The 15,275-nt window shown below is 40.0% G+C and overlaps 1 protein-coding gene across 1 annotated transcript in view; it reads left to right on the top strand.

Moving 5' to 3' along the window:
* Window positions 1–11,183, top strand: part of DYNC2LI1 (dynein cytoplasmic 2 light intermediate chain 1) — a gene marked incomplete at its 3' end in the record, with an annotated part of 48,708 nt that extends 37,525 nt beyond the window's left edge. The window contains exons 13-24 of the mRNA XM_084202931.1: window positions 536–640; window positions 1,378–1,534; window positions 3,385–3,623; window positions 4,032–4,164; window positions 5,199–5,468; window positions 7,307–7,472; window positions 7,562–7,645; window positions 7,949–8,148; window positions 8,265–8,341; window positions 9,632–9,899; window positions 10,423–10,550; window positions 11,046–11,183. Coding sequence (XP_084059057.1) covers window positions 536–640; window positions 1,378–1,534; window positions 3,385–3,623; window positions 4,032–4,164; window positions 5,199–5,468; window positions 7,307–7,472; window positions 7,562–7,645; window positions 7,949–8,148; window positions 8,265–8,341; window positions 9,632–9,899; window positions 10,423–10,550; window positions 11,046–11,183 — 1,965 coding nt within the window. The remainder of the gene's footprint in view (window positions 1–535; window positions 641–1,377; window positions 1,535–3,384; window positions 3,624–4,031; window positions 4,165–5,198; window positions 5,469–7,306; window positions 7,473–7,561; window positions 7,646–7,948; window positions 8,149–8,264; window positions 8,342–9,631; window positions 9,900–10,422; window positions 10,551–11,045) is intronic.
* Between the last annotated feature and the right edge of the window lie 4,092 nt (window positions 11,184–15,275).

Raw genomic sequence — 15,275 nt, 5'->3', positions numbered from 1 at the left:
TTTATAAAACAGAAGAAAGAGACTGTGCTAGCGGCTGTGTTTTATTTGTTCATAAAGCTTCCAAGGATACAAGTCCACGTGGAATTCAATAATGGTCATGCTTCCAGTGAACCTTCATTTTTAGCTGCCAAAATGCATCAATTACAATATGTACCATTTTGATTCAGAAGAATAATACTGTTGAAGTAGTACATCTTTTTTCCTCCAGAAAAGTCTAATGTCTTTGTAGTAACATGACATTTATCTCCATTTTCAAAGTTTTCCCTTTTAATCTAAAACCAGCTAGAAAAGCACAGTACATCATGTTTGGGCCTCATACATATCACTAGAACAAAGTACTTTTCACACTGACAGTGAGTGTGAACTGATAACTCATTTCCACTCTTCAGACTTTTGCACTACAGTAACTCATCAGTAATACTGTTACATCCCATAAATACATTTCTCTTAGTGCTTCATCTTTTCTCAACTCAAGCTTTAGCAGCCCTTTGGTTATTGTAATTAACTGTTGTAATCCACCTAACAACTTTTCCAGACCAAGACCCAGGATACTATTTTTCACTCTGAAGAAGATAACAGTCTTTATTTCACATACAGTGGAAAATCAAATGTTCTGGAGGTCAAAGAACTCAACTACCAGGTAAAAATTGTAATTTATACACCTCCCTTCAGCAGGAAGCATATCCAGCAATGCCTGTTTCTGTACCCAGACCATTTAAAAAGCCAAATGAAGTTGAAAAAGTTCACACAACTGTTGCACAGGCAGTTTGTGAGCAGAGTCACACTCTTGGCTGCAATACTGACAGCAGACTAACCCCTGTATTGTAAATATATCCGTTGAAGTTAAAGGATAAGACAGGAAGAGAGAACTGTTTCTAGGCCCTGCTTTGTTTCAGTCTTGAGCAAAATTATTCCTCTGAGGGCTGGAGCAGAGGGACTTTCTATTCAGCTAAGGATGAAAGAAGCCCTTGCTGGCAAGAACAAGTATGTGGAAGGGGATAAAGAGAAGATGACTAACAAAGGAGGATTTCAATGAACCAGTGAAATATTTCATCTCCTCCTCACCATGACATCTGAATAAGATTTCACAATTTTAAATTTCCTTGAATTTCTAATGATATCTAAAGTTTGAAACATTTAAAATTTACAATAGTAATAAAGTACTGAAGTAACAAAGGACACAGAGTTTTAGTGATTAAGAGAAGAAGCAAGGCATGAAAGCATAGGTGGCTGCAAAAGAATTTCCTTCTAGGTATTTCTGAAGAGGAACAATAATATTTTAACATATGCTTTGCTGGTAGCATTGTAACTTTGAAGGCATTTGTTGTTAAATAGTTTATTGCTTGGATTGACTGGACTTGTTTCCTTCTTTGTTAGGTTAACACAGCATCACAGATTCCCTGGTATGAGAACCTTGCTCAGATGAAAATGCCCTGGACCTGGAAATCAGATCCCCGTTCCCATGTGACAGTAATCCAAAATCTGAATCTAAAAGTGAGAAGTGGTCAGATGCTTGCAATTATAGGAACCACTGGTAAGAGCAAACACATTTCATTATATGACCAGCTCTCAGATAAAATGAACACAGTCAAGAGCAACACTCTGCGGTCTTTATGATGTTAAAATCTAGTTGAGAAAAAACTATTGGAGTGTCACTAAAATACATTCTTTAAGTGAGATGATGAAAAGGAAACAAAGAAAATACTGGAGGGGAAAAAATTAAAATTCATTTTCAAACCAAATTTTGTTATGCCCTGCACACATCTGCATTCTGTTTCCTGAGGTGTAGTGAAGTATTGTTACAAGTGTGGCCTGGCAGTCCCAGATCTGCTAGGGACATGATTTTCAAGACACGAATCAGTTTCATGGCTCAGATTCAAAACAGGCCAGTTGCAGACCATACTTAGATAGCAAACAAATGAAGCCAAACCCCATAAGAAAGATCAGTGCCAACTTGCACAACCATAAGCAGGAATTCCATTTGGACTGAAACCATTCTAACAGGATAAAATATTGCATTTGTGTTAATTAATAGAAACTTACAGAGAAGAAAAGACAGTTCCTCTTCTCTCCGGTGTTATTGCTTTATTACACTGTGGTTTGTTTTTTTTCTTCCATTTTCTGGTGGGACTGATCAAGGGGGACAAGAAGTAGACACAGGACCTTTAAACTGAAGTAAAAAGTGCCATACTCCACTAGAGTCTTGCATCAGGTTAGCTCAGTGATTCAGTGAAAATCCTCTCTCTCAACAGCAAGGCATATTTGCTAAAGAAGTATTAACTTTATTCCTAAAAAATGAGAGGTTTTTTTTCCTATTGCCATGGGAATCTTTCCTTAGCACATATTGTTAATGTAAGTGAAACTTACCTTAGAGATTCTTCTTATAATAAAAGGAAAAGCTTTGTGATGAAATAACATACTGAGTTATAGATATAGCACCTTTGTAAGGCAACATACACTGAGCACAAACCCCTTTCAGCAAACTAGTCAAACTATTTTCAAAAGCTGTTTATCATCTGTTTCATCAAATGCCTTGGTAAAATGGATTAAACTGCTGATGGGTTTCACATTGTCAATGGCAATCAATATGTCACTCTTAAACAGAGCAATACGTGGTTTACAGATGGATGGGTTTCTTTCTTAAGATGTATGTATTAAGAAGCAAGAGTGGAGTTAATCTTTCAACAGGGAGACTGGAAATAAATGACATCTAATCATAAGAGAGTTCTGTGTGTTTACATACAGAATCATACAACAAAAAGGAAAAATTCATTTGCTGTTTAACTCCAGATCAGGTTTTGTTTTCATTGTTTTACTTTTCTTACCTCTGGGTATGAACCAGCTTTTCTTAATTATTTAAATGACTTTTTGTCGAATTCAAGTCATAATAATTTTTATTTCAATCGTAATTAATGTTCTTATTGTCTGTATAATCATTCAATGCCTTAGTCATTCAGCTGATCCAGCTGCTGTTTCTGAATTCACAAATCCCTCCCCAAAGAAAGCTCTTGCTGAGCATTTGGCTGCCAGCCCTGCAGCCAGGGCGGGACCATTTTTTGACCTGTGTTCCAAAAGTGAGAGAGTTTACCCGAAGAGATAAGAGACACTTCTTGTGTTCATGAAGCTGTCCTCAAAATCCAGCTACCCAGTTCTGCTGAGAAATGATAAGGGGTCAAACCATATACTCCATTCCAGAGGGGAGAGCTTTCCTGAACAGGAGCTTATAGTCAGTATTTTCTTGAAGATCATCCTGTCTCTGTGACTTTGGGAAAACTTTAAGAGGTGTTGGCGAAGAATGTTTTTTTCCTTAGCATCTCTGTCTGTGACAAGATTGCTTTTCAAAACCATTCCTTGGAAATTAATTTTCAGTTTTTATTTTTCTAGCTGGTGGAAAGACATCCTTGCTTGATGTGATAACCTGCCGGGATCATGGAGGCAAAATCAAGTCTGGTCAAGTCATGATCAACAACAAACCCAGCACTCCCCAGCTTGTTAGGAAATGCATCGCACACGTGAGGCAAGATGACCGACTGCTCCCCCACCTGACTGTCAGAGAAACACTATTGTTCGTTGCCAAACTGCGCCTTCCAAAGTTTTTTTCAGACTCACAAAGGAAAAAAAGGGTAATTAAGCTGTTGGGGAAAAAATAAAGTTGTCAAAAATGTGTCTGACAGGAATTATCCAAGAGATCCTGTGTGTTTGGAGTCAGAACAGCTAATCTGGCATTTTTTTATGTAGATTATGAATTATAAACCTTTTTCATCTTTCAAGATAGAAACCAGCAATTGTTCCAAAGCTCATAAAAAATGACAATCTAGAGAAAGCATTAGAGAGGCTGAAAGACGAACTAAATTTTTGATCGCTGAGTCTTTTTAAATGTTACCTCTAAAATCAAGATTTGTTTTCAAGTGTCTCTAGCACAGAAATATCCAGATGAATTTTAACCATATTAATCATATTTTCAGTTGTATTTATGCACGAATGTGCAAATGAACTCTTGCTTGACGCCTGTCACCCTTGGATCCCCGCAGGTGGAAGACGTGATCGCAGAGCTCCGCCTGCGACAATGCGCCAACACCAGGGTGGGGAACGAGTGCCTGCGGGGCATCTCTGGGGGAGAGAGGCGCAGGGTGAGCATCGGCGTGCAGCTGCTCTGGAACCCGGGTGAGCACAACTCGCCCCTTCCTGGGGCACGCCCCACACACTTGGGCATAACGGAGCACTGCGGGGAGATGGAAGCTTTCAGGGAAGAGCCACACACCCAATTGCCCCTAGGGCAGCTGGAGGAGTTGGGACACACTTAACAGGCCTTGCCACACCCTCTGTCAGAGGCTGCCTTTCCACAGCATAGTTAGTGACTGCTACTGGTCCATTTGCTTTAATTGCAATCAGCGCTGATCACAGATAATACTGTAATTATTACAGGAATAATTCTGTAAACAGAATGTTTCAGCAGCTGACACACTTTTGCTTCAGTCTCCTTTGCCAGTGGAAAAGTGGAGACAAACCCCGAGGCAGAGCCCCCAGGAGCCTTCACCCACCACAAAGATTACTCAAAGTTGCCTGAAGTTACTCTCACAGCAGTGCTCTGGTTTGTGCATATCAGTATAAGGTTTGGGTTTTATCTGACCACATGCCACAAGTTACTTTGGCTTATTTTAACATGGAGATTGTTTTCCTTCCCTCTGACACAGCCCCCATTTACATGCGCAGTATTAACAGGAAAGGTCATTTTCTTCGCTGTATAGTCAGTCGTTGCAGTCTGGTGCAACTCACTGACATGGCTTCATGTTGCAGGTGAAATAGAAATTTCCATCGTCCTCAGTAGAAGCAAAACATGAGGCTAAATCCACAGCTGATTTTGCTGGATTGAATCCCCTCTCTAATCTTACATATATATATCAAAAGCACCACTAACCTTGACTGAGCCTCTTGTGGAACAGGATTCCCCATCAGCTTTTTCCCTAGGAAGTGGATTTGAAAACTTTTTGCTTGTATAAAGTTATACTTCTTTAGTTATGGGGAAAGCAGGTTTTTGCTTTTGTAAGAGGTGATGCTCAGGAATAGATGTACTAAAGTAAAAAAATTTATTATTTTCTTTACATTTAAAAATTCGTGCACTAGCACCATTTTACTTAGAACATATTTTCCAAATCAAACATGCTGCTTTCCACAGCTAAACTTACTGTCTTTGGCAGGAATACTCATACTTGATGAGCCCACATCTGGACTGGACAGTTTTACTGCACATAACCTTGTGATAACATTATCCAGACTGGCCAGAGGAAATAGATTGGTTCTTCTTTCACTTCATCAGCCCCGCTCAGACATCTTCCAGCTGTTTGATTTGGTTCTTCTGATGAGTTCCGGACTCACAGCCTACTGTGGAACAGCTAAAGACATGGTCCAGTATTTCACAGAACTAGGCTATCCCTGCCCAAGGTACAGCAATCCTGCAGATTTCTACGGTCAGTATCAAGCACTATCACAGAAAAGGGTCACTGGAAATCATTTGCTTTTCTAAGTGGCTAGATAATGTTGATTTTTATTGACCATGACTCTCTCAGAAATTCCTTTGTAACTCACTCAAATCAATACTGCAGGAAGTTCACTTTCTAATAGGATCCTTATTTGTCAGTACAGGAAATGTAGCAAAAACAAGAGGTACAGACATAACTCATTTTAAAAACACTCCTTCTAACAGTGCCAGATGCAATAACTTGTCAACGTTTAGCATACTTATCCCCATGTTTTAGCTGGTTGAAACGTCTTCTCTGGGAAAGACACAGATAAACTGATCAACTCCTTTCTGTAGGCAATTCTCTGATTTCTCAATTAAGAAAATGTAGAAGTTTGTTTCCCAGAAGCTAACTCCTAGTCTGAGACAAACCTGGAACAAGTACTGGGAAAAAAGAGTGCTGCACTCCAGAGTACAATGGAAGGGAGAAAATCCCAACCCAAATCAGCAATCTTTTTACTCCTCAAAGAAAGTTTATGTGGTTTCAAATCCATTCATTTTCTGGTTTTTTGCAACGTGGAAAGGGAATCTGCCCTGTTAATCCGTTAATCTAATGGAAGGAATCTCTTAACAGAGGCTGGTTCAATTCCAGCCTTTAGGTCTTTGCACTCAAGTTGGCCAGAAAACCTGGCAGAGACCTCAGACACCCATAATATTATGGAGTAATCTCTTCAGCTGTGCCTGAGTGGCAGGCAGTGCCAGCTGCACAGAGATTAATGGAAGTTAACCTTGGTGTCAAGCCCCACAAAAAGACCTTTGTCACCATCAGGGTTCAGAGCAGTCCTGAGCCAGCACAGCCTTGGGGAAGGCTTGCAGCACCCCTGAATGGAGAACGAGAGGAGTCCCGGGGAAACCTGTAGCTCCAGCCTGTGGCTACAGAGACAATGCCCTGTGCCATGGAGGTGGGGAGGGCAGAGAGGCAGGGGGAAGATCATTGAATGGTGTGCACCAAGTCAGTAGGCACAGGAAAAGAAAGGAAATGTGGGCAGCAGGAAGGTGGAAACAGGACAGGATGGCAGAGCATCCACAGCAAGAGGGAGCACCTGATGGAAACACTCAGATGCTGGTTGTGTGTCTGAAAGAGAAACAGGGCAAAAAGGAAGGCAAAGAATTTCTGATGTACTCCTCCTAAGGATGGCTTATCAGCCCAATGCAAGGAGTCAGGAAATGTGCAGTGATAGTTTTCTCAGAAAACATCTGTAAAATATCAGATACTGTCAATCTACACCAAAGGTCAGCATGGGAAAATACTACTGTAAGTTTAGATTTAAAAAAAAAAAAAAAGCTAAGTCAACTATTATTTGTATGATGTCCTTAGATAATATTCCTTTTGGACTTTCTCAGTATCAGGTAAAGTTTATGGCACCTCTGTAAGGTACAACTAAGACAGTAACTGTAATTGTGCACGTGAAGAAAAAACGTGATTTAAGTCAAAGTCACAAAAGACTGTAAATGGCTACATGACAGGAAGGAAATTCGAACTATTTTTTCTCAGCACTGCTCTCAAGGTGCTATGAAATTTATAAAAATCTGAAGTAGTAGTTTATAATACTATAATAAGCAATTATGTAATCTCTCAGTGATTCATTGAGTGACTAGGTAAGAAACATACACATTAACAATCTGTTCATCTCTAATTACCTAAAATAACTGATAGTTTTAATTGTTGCCAGTTAATGAATGTACACAGGTTGGACTGTTTGCTCCCAATTAAATTCCTGACTCTAAACACATCAAAAAGTCATTTATTCTATAGCACATGGACTCAAATCAAGTAATTTCTTGCAGTTGACTTGACCAGTATTGATAAACAGACTAAAGAAAAGGAGATGGAAAGCCAAAAGAGAGCAAATACTCTTGCCAACTTGTTTGTAGAAAAGGTCAAACATTTTGATGATTTCTTATGGAAAGCTACTGAAGGAGACAACACTGAGACCACAGTCATCAAGCAGAGGTAAAGAAAAGAGTGTCATAGAGAAGATCTGGAATAATAGCTACACCTTCTGCTAATCTATTTTTTTTTCCTCTTTTTCTTTTGGGCAGGAGTTCAGAAGAGGTTATCAATATGCCTCACCCTTTAAATGATCAATTACCAGGAGCCTTGAAGCAGTTCACAATATTATTAAGGTAATCTTGTTATGTATCATGCCCATTTGTATTTAAAATAATCAGAAAGAGGCACAGAACATCCCACCCCAATTGACTACCTTCAGGCTTTCACCATTTTAGACCTGAAATACTTGGTGGCTACAGGTGCTTCATAGGTTTGATTAGGTAAAATCCTTTACAGAAACAGGGAGCCCAACTCCTGTCCTTGCTAAAGCCAGCAAGTTCCAAGAACTGATTTGAACACAGGTTGGGGCTATGTGTCTGAATATATCTGGCATTAGCAAGTATTATCTCTTACTGTCAATATTGCTGTTTTCCTAGTCGTCAGGTCTCCAATGACTTCAGAGATCTTTCAACATTACTAATCCATGGATTTGAAGCCCTTCTTATGTCATTGCTAATTGGATTTTTGTACTATGGCCATGAAAAAAATGGACTCTCTATTCGTGATACAACAGCACTGCTGTACATGATAGGTGCCCTTATCCCATTCACAGTAATTTTGGATGTTATTGCCAAATGTAAGTGACAGTCTTCTTGTAAATGCTATAAGGAATCAAAATTTTAAAATTCTTAAATCTAAGAAAAAAACCAAAACTTATTAATATAACCCAGTGTATTTGTTCCTACCCTGCAGGTCATTCAGAAAGAGCAATGCTTTATCATGACTTGGAAGGTGGAATGTACTCTGTTAGCCCATACTTCTTTGCTAAGGTAATTGGTTTTGTTGCCAGGAACTACAAACAGCTGTCTTGAACATTAAAAAACACAAGCAAAACAAAGCCTTGTTGTATAAATAATCACATTCATATCAGACTTTGTTATTTTGTGTCTGCCAGCTAAGGCTATCAGTCTCACTTCCTTAGTATCAATAGATTAGGCCTCACACTAGTTTAGAATTTTGCCATAAGTCATGGCCTATCTCACACCCAGAAAAGCCAAAGAAGAACTTTTCACTAGGTTCTTTGGCCAAAACATGAGAAATCTCAGACTCAGATTTCCAGGTTTAGACAATTTTACATACCTGCTATTTAATTCACTGCAGTATCTCTGAAAGTTTGCTTACATATCTTGATTTGTAAAACAAAACATTTCTATCAAATACTAAAGCAGAGGTAAAACAGAAATGCTGTGATATTTCCAGTTTGGGCCTGTATCGGTCTGAACTAAAAAATGTATTACGTGCACAGAGAGCCAGAGTTTCTAGAATTAAATTTAGAACTTTTTAAAAACTACATTCTCTTTTTCTCAGGGTTTTGAATAATCCCTCTTTTGTGATGTTAGATGAGTTCTGCCTGCCATGGCATCTGTAATTTAGGTTTCCATTTCTGCACAGGATTTTAAATGCTTATTAGTGGTTGCCAGAGAAAAAAATTCTTTGCATTGTGTCACAAAGATTGCACATTATTCACAGAGAAATCAATGTAATTTGTTACAACCTTAATATTAGAGGATAGTAGCAACTCTTTTTTGGAAGAATTAATACTCTCTATATAACTCTTCAGATACTTGAGAAAATCCCAGTTATGCTTTTGTTTTATAATGAATCAAGTTGCTACCTGGACTGCCTTTGAGACAAGGTGGTGAACAGACCAACAGCCAAATTAGTCTCAAATTTGACCTCACACAAGTTTCAAGTACATTGGGACAAAACATTCAGTTGCCATGAATCAGTAACAGTACTACTGTTATCAAGCACACCAGTTGACAGCAAAAGTGTGTTGTGTTCTTAGATGCTCCCAAAACTCTTAACAAAATAATCTGTAACAATTCGTTTTAGGCATTGTCACAGCTGGACAAATTAGCAAGGATTTGTTTTTGTTGTGGATTGGTTTTGCATGTCACTGGCAAGCCCTAACACAGAGATGATTGCATTCTAAGGGACTATTGCCTATAGCTTTTATAAACAGTCCACAAGTATAATAGGCACATCTCATGTATTTTCATAATTATCATTCACCTTTTTCTCTTTTTTTAAATTTTCTTTTTCATCTTCCCAAACAGATTCTGGGGGAGCTCCCAGAACACTGCATTTTTGTTGTAATTTATGGGATTCCCATCTACTGGCTGGCAAACCTTGTTCCTGATCCAGAACATTTCCTGCTGAACTTCCTGTTACTGTGGTTGGTTGTTTACAGTGCCCGTGCCATGGCACTTTGGGTGGCAGCTCTGCTGCCGACATTACAGCTCTCGGCCTTCCTTGGCAATGTCCTGTTCACGTCATTCTACCTGAGCGGTGGTTTTGTGATCAGCCTGAACAGCCTCTGGACAGGTAAGACAAAGCTCCCACCCTCCCTCCAAATTGAAACATCAATGGCTTTCATCAGTGACAGTGTGTCCCGTGCAGGAAAACTCAGGTTTATTCTTACCTTTGCAGTTATCTTCTTGGATGGTGACAGTGCAGTCAGGTCATCCATTTTACATCAGTTTCTCCATCTGAAAAAGAGGCAACAAGATGTTTGGTCAAAAAAGCAATAGTGAAAGGGCAGCTTCTTACGGGGTTGCTAAATTCTTCAGTAAAAAGAATTGTATTCAAAAGAGGAAGATGGAGTACCAGGAAGACTTAGCTGACAGGGGGAGTTTGATGGATATGGATATTAGCTAACTCCTGATTTCCCATCTCCATGTAACTATGTAAGGTATATCTGCCATTTTGTCCAATAATAAATTGTCACATGTTTACAGCCTCTGGCTGTCAAGAAGTGAGACAAACCTGCTGTATTTGGCAGCAGCACAGCAGTATTCTAGGTCTCAAGTTTTGTGTGCATAAATCAATTTGTCATTTTCTTTTTCAGTTCCTTTTTGGGTTTCAAAAATCTCTTTTCTCAGATGGAATTTTGAAGGAATGATGCAAGTTCAGTTCACTGACACCACATATGAAATGACTGATGGAAACATTACTTATCAAATACCAGGGAAACTTGTAAGTCAGTAATAAAAATTGTTGCACACATTGATAAGAAATGGGAAATTTCTAAAGAAATTGCTGTTTATATGCCTGTCATATTTAAAGAGATGGTGTAAGCCTCAAATTCGGCAATTGCCAAATCAACACATGAAGCTGGTTTACACTTGGTTGTAAATTTGTTCCTCAAGATGGCCCTACAGCAGTCACTCCTTCTATGCCTTTCTTTTAGTTGAAGAGAAAAACAAAATAGTAAAGAAAACAAAAAAAACCTCTTTCCTACACCAGTCACAACTATGCACTTTGCTGGAATTGTTTAGATGCTGAACTGTGTTCTTCTGAAATAGGAATAGCATAGCTGCAATCCTCTATCAAACCACCCTGGGAGCTACACCCAAGATGGAAAACAAGAGAAGGTAGCAGGGGCCAGGGAAGCTTACATAAAACACACTTCACAGCTTCGGCACAAAAATGTCGTGCCTTTTCCTAATTTTGTGTTACTGGTCACTACAGGTCACTCAGGCTCTGGACCTGGACTCCCACCCTCTCTATGTGAGCTACTTTGTCCTTACTGGCATCATTTGCAGCTTCCTGCTTTTATACTATTTATGTCTGCGCTTCATCAAGCAGAAGTCAACCCAGGACTGGTAAGAGCAGCGGAGGCAGCAGGTGACGGCGTCCCTCGCAGGAAGGCAGGGGAAGCAGGCTGCCGCAGCGGGAGCAGCCGCCCGGGAGGCGGGGAGCGGCGGGCGCCGGCAGCGCGGCTGCCACAGGATGGCAGCAGAACCCCAGGAGTCGGGACGCGGGCGGGAGCCTGCCACGGACCGCGGCTGCAGCCTGGGATCGGGGTCGGGGGTGGGCTTTGGGTTCACTTTGGGTTTTGCTTCACGTACGGTTTGAGCCAGTGACGAGGCGCTTGCGAGTCTTGCACATCTGGAAATTGTCTGAGCTATGGGCCACCGATATAAAAGGACTCATGGCACTCTGTAATAATAGCTGATGTTCTTAGTCCATAATGTTTGAACATACCATGATCACTTAATTCTGAGGGCTACAAGAGAACAGGATCAAAACACTTTCTGTGGCATGTATGACATTTAACACAGAAGATTTCACAAATGCTTCAGGAAAACATGTAAGGATGGAAAACACAATTGTTAACTACTCTGTGTTCTAATTGCTTATGTGTTTTAAAGCTTTATGTCTGTGTCTTAAAGCTTTGCTTTGTGTTCCAGTAATATGCTGATGATGCCCAAACCAGGTATTTGCTCACTGTAGGGATGAGACCTTGTAATAAATAAAACTATCTCACCTTCTTGGATTTATTTTTACAATATAAATGCATACCAACTGTGTGTTATTAATGACATCTTTCTCCATTACAATACACATCACAGCAATTTGCCAAGTTTCCTTCCTAAGGTTCTCAGGTAGAAAACACCAACCTGCCCCTAAGTAATTAAAAATCTAACTATGCAACCTGTTAATGCTTGTCGTAGTGCACCTAGTCATGCTCAGAAAATGTGTATCAGTAAATACATGGCCATAATTCACAGTCGTGATAAGTGCATGTGCAAATTATGTGTACAGTTGCTGTGAGCATTTTGTAATATTAGCTTGCTTGCTTTTAAACGTTTAGATGCATACATCTGTTCCTACATGTAGAAACCCAAAGCAGATTGTCTACTTGACTTTCATTTGCACATTACACCAGGAGTTTTCCACTTTGTGCAATCAGCTGTAATGTCCCAGATACTGTCATGTAAATGGTGAGGTTTGGTTGGTTTTAGTTGTTCTGTTTTGTTTGGTTTTGTTGGTTTTTTTTTTTAAGAAATAGGAATGAAAGAACCACCGTATTTCATTATCCTCTTTGGCAGTTAGGACTGCCATGTTACTTTCCACAGGTTCCACATGGTAATAAATTCCTGGGAGGACACTGGTCTGTAGATGTTAAGCAGGTCTGATAAAATAATATCTTTAGCCCCAGGCAGCAGTAGGAATCCAAAACACATTCTAAGGTGAATCCTACCATTTCTTTCTCATTCTGCTCCATTTTATTTCAAAGAAACCCACTTGATCTGATCTTAGTGCCATTTTGAAATTATCAGATTTTCACTGCCTTTTAGTGGCAAAGCCAATTCTTTCAGTCCAATTCAGCATCATTAAATTGTCAGAATAGCAGCTTCCTGTTTGATTCTTAATTATTCCTTTTTATTATATTTAAGACACTTAATTTTTTTTAAAGTGGTTTACTCTTCTTTGTAATGATCTGTTGTGATTAGAATCTCTTTTATATTACACTGAAGTTTTAAGGGTATATATTGGTACTTCTAGTCTAAACCTCTATTTTCAAGGTATTTAGAGGATTAAATTCTAGGCTGACTCTCTGTTGTGAATTCACTTTGATGTTTAATAAAAAAAAAGGAGCGACACAATGGGAGAAATTAAAGACATAAGGGACAGCTCTGAATTTTAGGGGCATATTGTCATGCACAGAAATCTTCAGGCATCTAGATAAGAATATACCATAGCCTTAACTTTGAATTTCCTTCCTTTTGTGAAATTAGTCAGGCTGCTGACATTACTTAAATAGCCTTTTTCCATTTAATATTCCACCCTCTCACCATTATGCAGCAGGACCAAACGGTGTGAGTGTTTCAGAGGTGGTGTTATGACAAGGCTGGATGTATCCATAATGGGGACTTGAGCGGTGAGCCGAGGAACAGCCCGCGTGCGGAGTGCGGGAAGAGCTATCATAGGATGTGGCCAGGCCTCTGTTTACACAGAAAAAGCTCATATTCTATATACTACAATTACATTAGCACACTGCCTATGATCATATCTTGTTTCCTTGATGCCGAGAGATGGGGAATCTAGGCTGTGATTATTGTTACAGGCTTTAGCAATAAGAAGGTAGGAGCCTTGAAATACCAGCAATTAGTGTTCATGCCTAACAATAGCATCCGTGGGGCTGCGTGCGGAGAAGAGCTCAGGCACCAGTGGGTGGATGACACACAACCTGCCCCACTCGCACTGCTGGCACTTGCAAATAATGCAGCTTTGGGGGAATGATGTCCCTCTCAGCCAGGGAAGGTCATGCCTCGGCCTCTGCGCACGCTCCCACTGCAGAGCTGCTGCTGCAAAAGCAAATGGCTGGTGAGGCAGTAGAAGTCTTCCCACGAGCTCCAACCCAGGCTGAAAGTCATAACTGAATTTCAGCACAGCTTTGCTTTCCAAGACTGAGAGTAGCCATTCCTTTTCCTTAGACTGTATCCCTCTATCAGCAGCAGCTCATTGTGCCCTCCTGCCTGCACTGCCTGTATCAGTATAACCAGAGCTGCTGCTGTCCACAACAATCTCAACACCAAGACTAAACAACAAAAGGAAGGCACTGCCCAAAGCCCACTGTACTGCCCCCTCTGCCCAAAGCTCACTGTACTGCCCCCTCTGCCCAAAGCCCACTGTACTGCCCCCTCCCCAGGGCCAGTACAATCTTAGGGACTTCAGCAGCGTGGCAACTCAGCAAAGCACTGCCCACCAGTCCGACAGTGCCACCATCCCAAGGATTCACCAACGGCTGTCTTTGCTCTCCCTATATCCTCCCTGGCCAGCTTTAGAAGGGATCTCCTCAGCTCTAAGACACAGTCCCTGCTCCTGCAGAGAAGCGAGTCAGTGCAAAAGTGGTTTTGAACTGGCACCACATTTAATTGGTTACAGGGTTTCCAGGCTGCTTTGTCCAACTACTGTTCGAACTGTGCACAATCCATCTGAACCAGTCTATGGGGCTGCAGTGTGCAGATATGTCCAGTTTAGAAATGGGATTATCAAATACAAGAAACAATGACATTTGTAAGGAAAATTCACCAAATTTAGAGCTACAAGAGTTGTTTTGGGTAACATGGATACTGATCTGTTGAAAAACAGATTTAAAAATTCCCTTTATTAGTTTAGTATTTAATATGGCAAGAGGTGGGAAGTTCTTCCTCAATTTCCACTCCAAGTTTATGCAGTCTCCCCTATGCCAAAAAACAAACCCTTTTAGCACTGGAAAATAGATTATAGAAACACTGCCCTGCATACTGGCTCATTGTGTTAGTCCTCCAAAATATTTTTAACTTCTCCTTGGGGAAGGACTAGCTTTCACTATGGCTAGCCTAAATTAATAAATAGTTGCCAAAAGATTAATTTCATTTTTGTTCATTCCAAAAATCTCTTCAGAAATGCTAGCTAAGTAAAGAGTATCAATAGCCATTCCTTTTAATAAAAAAGCCCCCAAAACATTAAATTCCTTTAAAAAAAATCACAGACACGGAGATCCTTTGGGTAACAAATTGCAGGTGTTGGTGTGTCCACTTGTACCAGAAATAACAAACCTTTCAGGTTATAGCCACAGTGATTAATTTTAATGGCAGTAGACAAGAAACAGTGTACACAGAGCTCTGTGACATGCTGCCTTTTTTTTTTTTTAAACTCTGAGAGCCAAGACAAGCCCTTCATGTGTTAGCAGCTATTAATTAAGGCAACAATGTTTAAGCAGCGGGTTGAGGTAATTTTAAAACTGCTTAACCCTTTTCAGAACTGCTAAGCTTTAGAAAGCACATATATATGTGTGTTCATGTTAATATGTAAAAGTATCTGCATGAATGGATTACATACATATGTATATACACACATTACCAATGCCTATGATTGCTTTTTTTTTAAGAGAATATTTAAAAAGCAGTTCAAATCCATAATTTGTAG

The sequence above is a fragment of the Fringilla coelebs genome (genome assembly GCF_963513975.1).
Source record: "Fringilla coelebs genome assembly, chromosome: 3".
Lineage (NCBI taxonomy): Eukaryota > Metazoa > Chordata > Aves > Passeriformes > Fringillidae > Fringilla > Fringilla coelebs.
The sequence above is the reverse complement of the archived record's forward strand: the minus strand, read 5'-3'. Positions and strand labels throughout refer to the sequence as shown.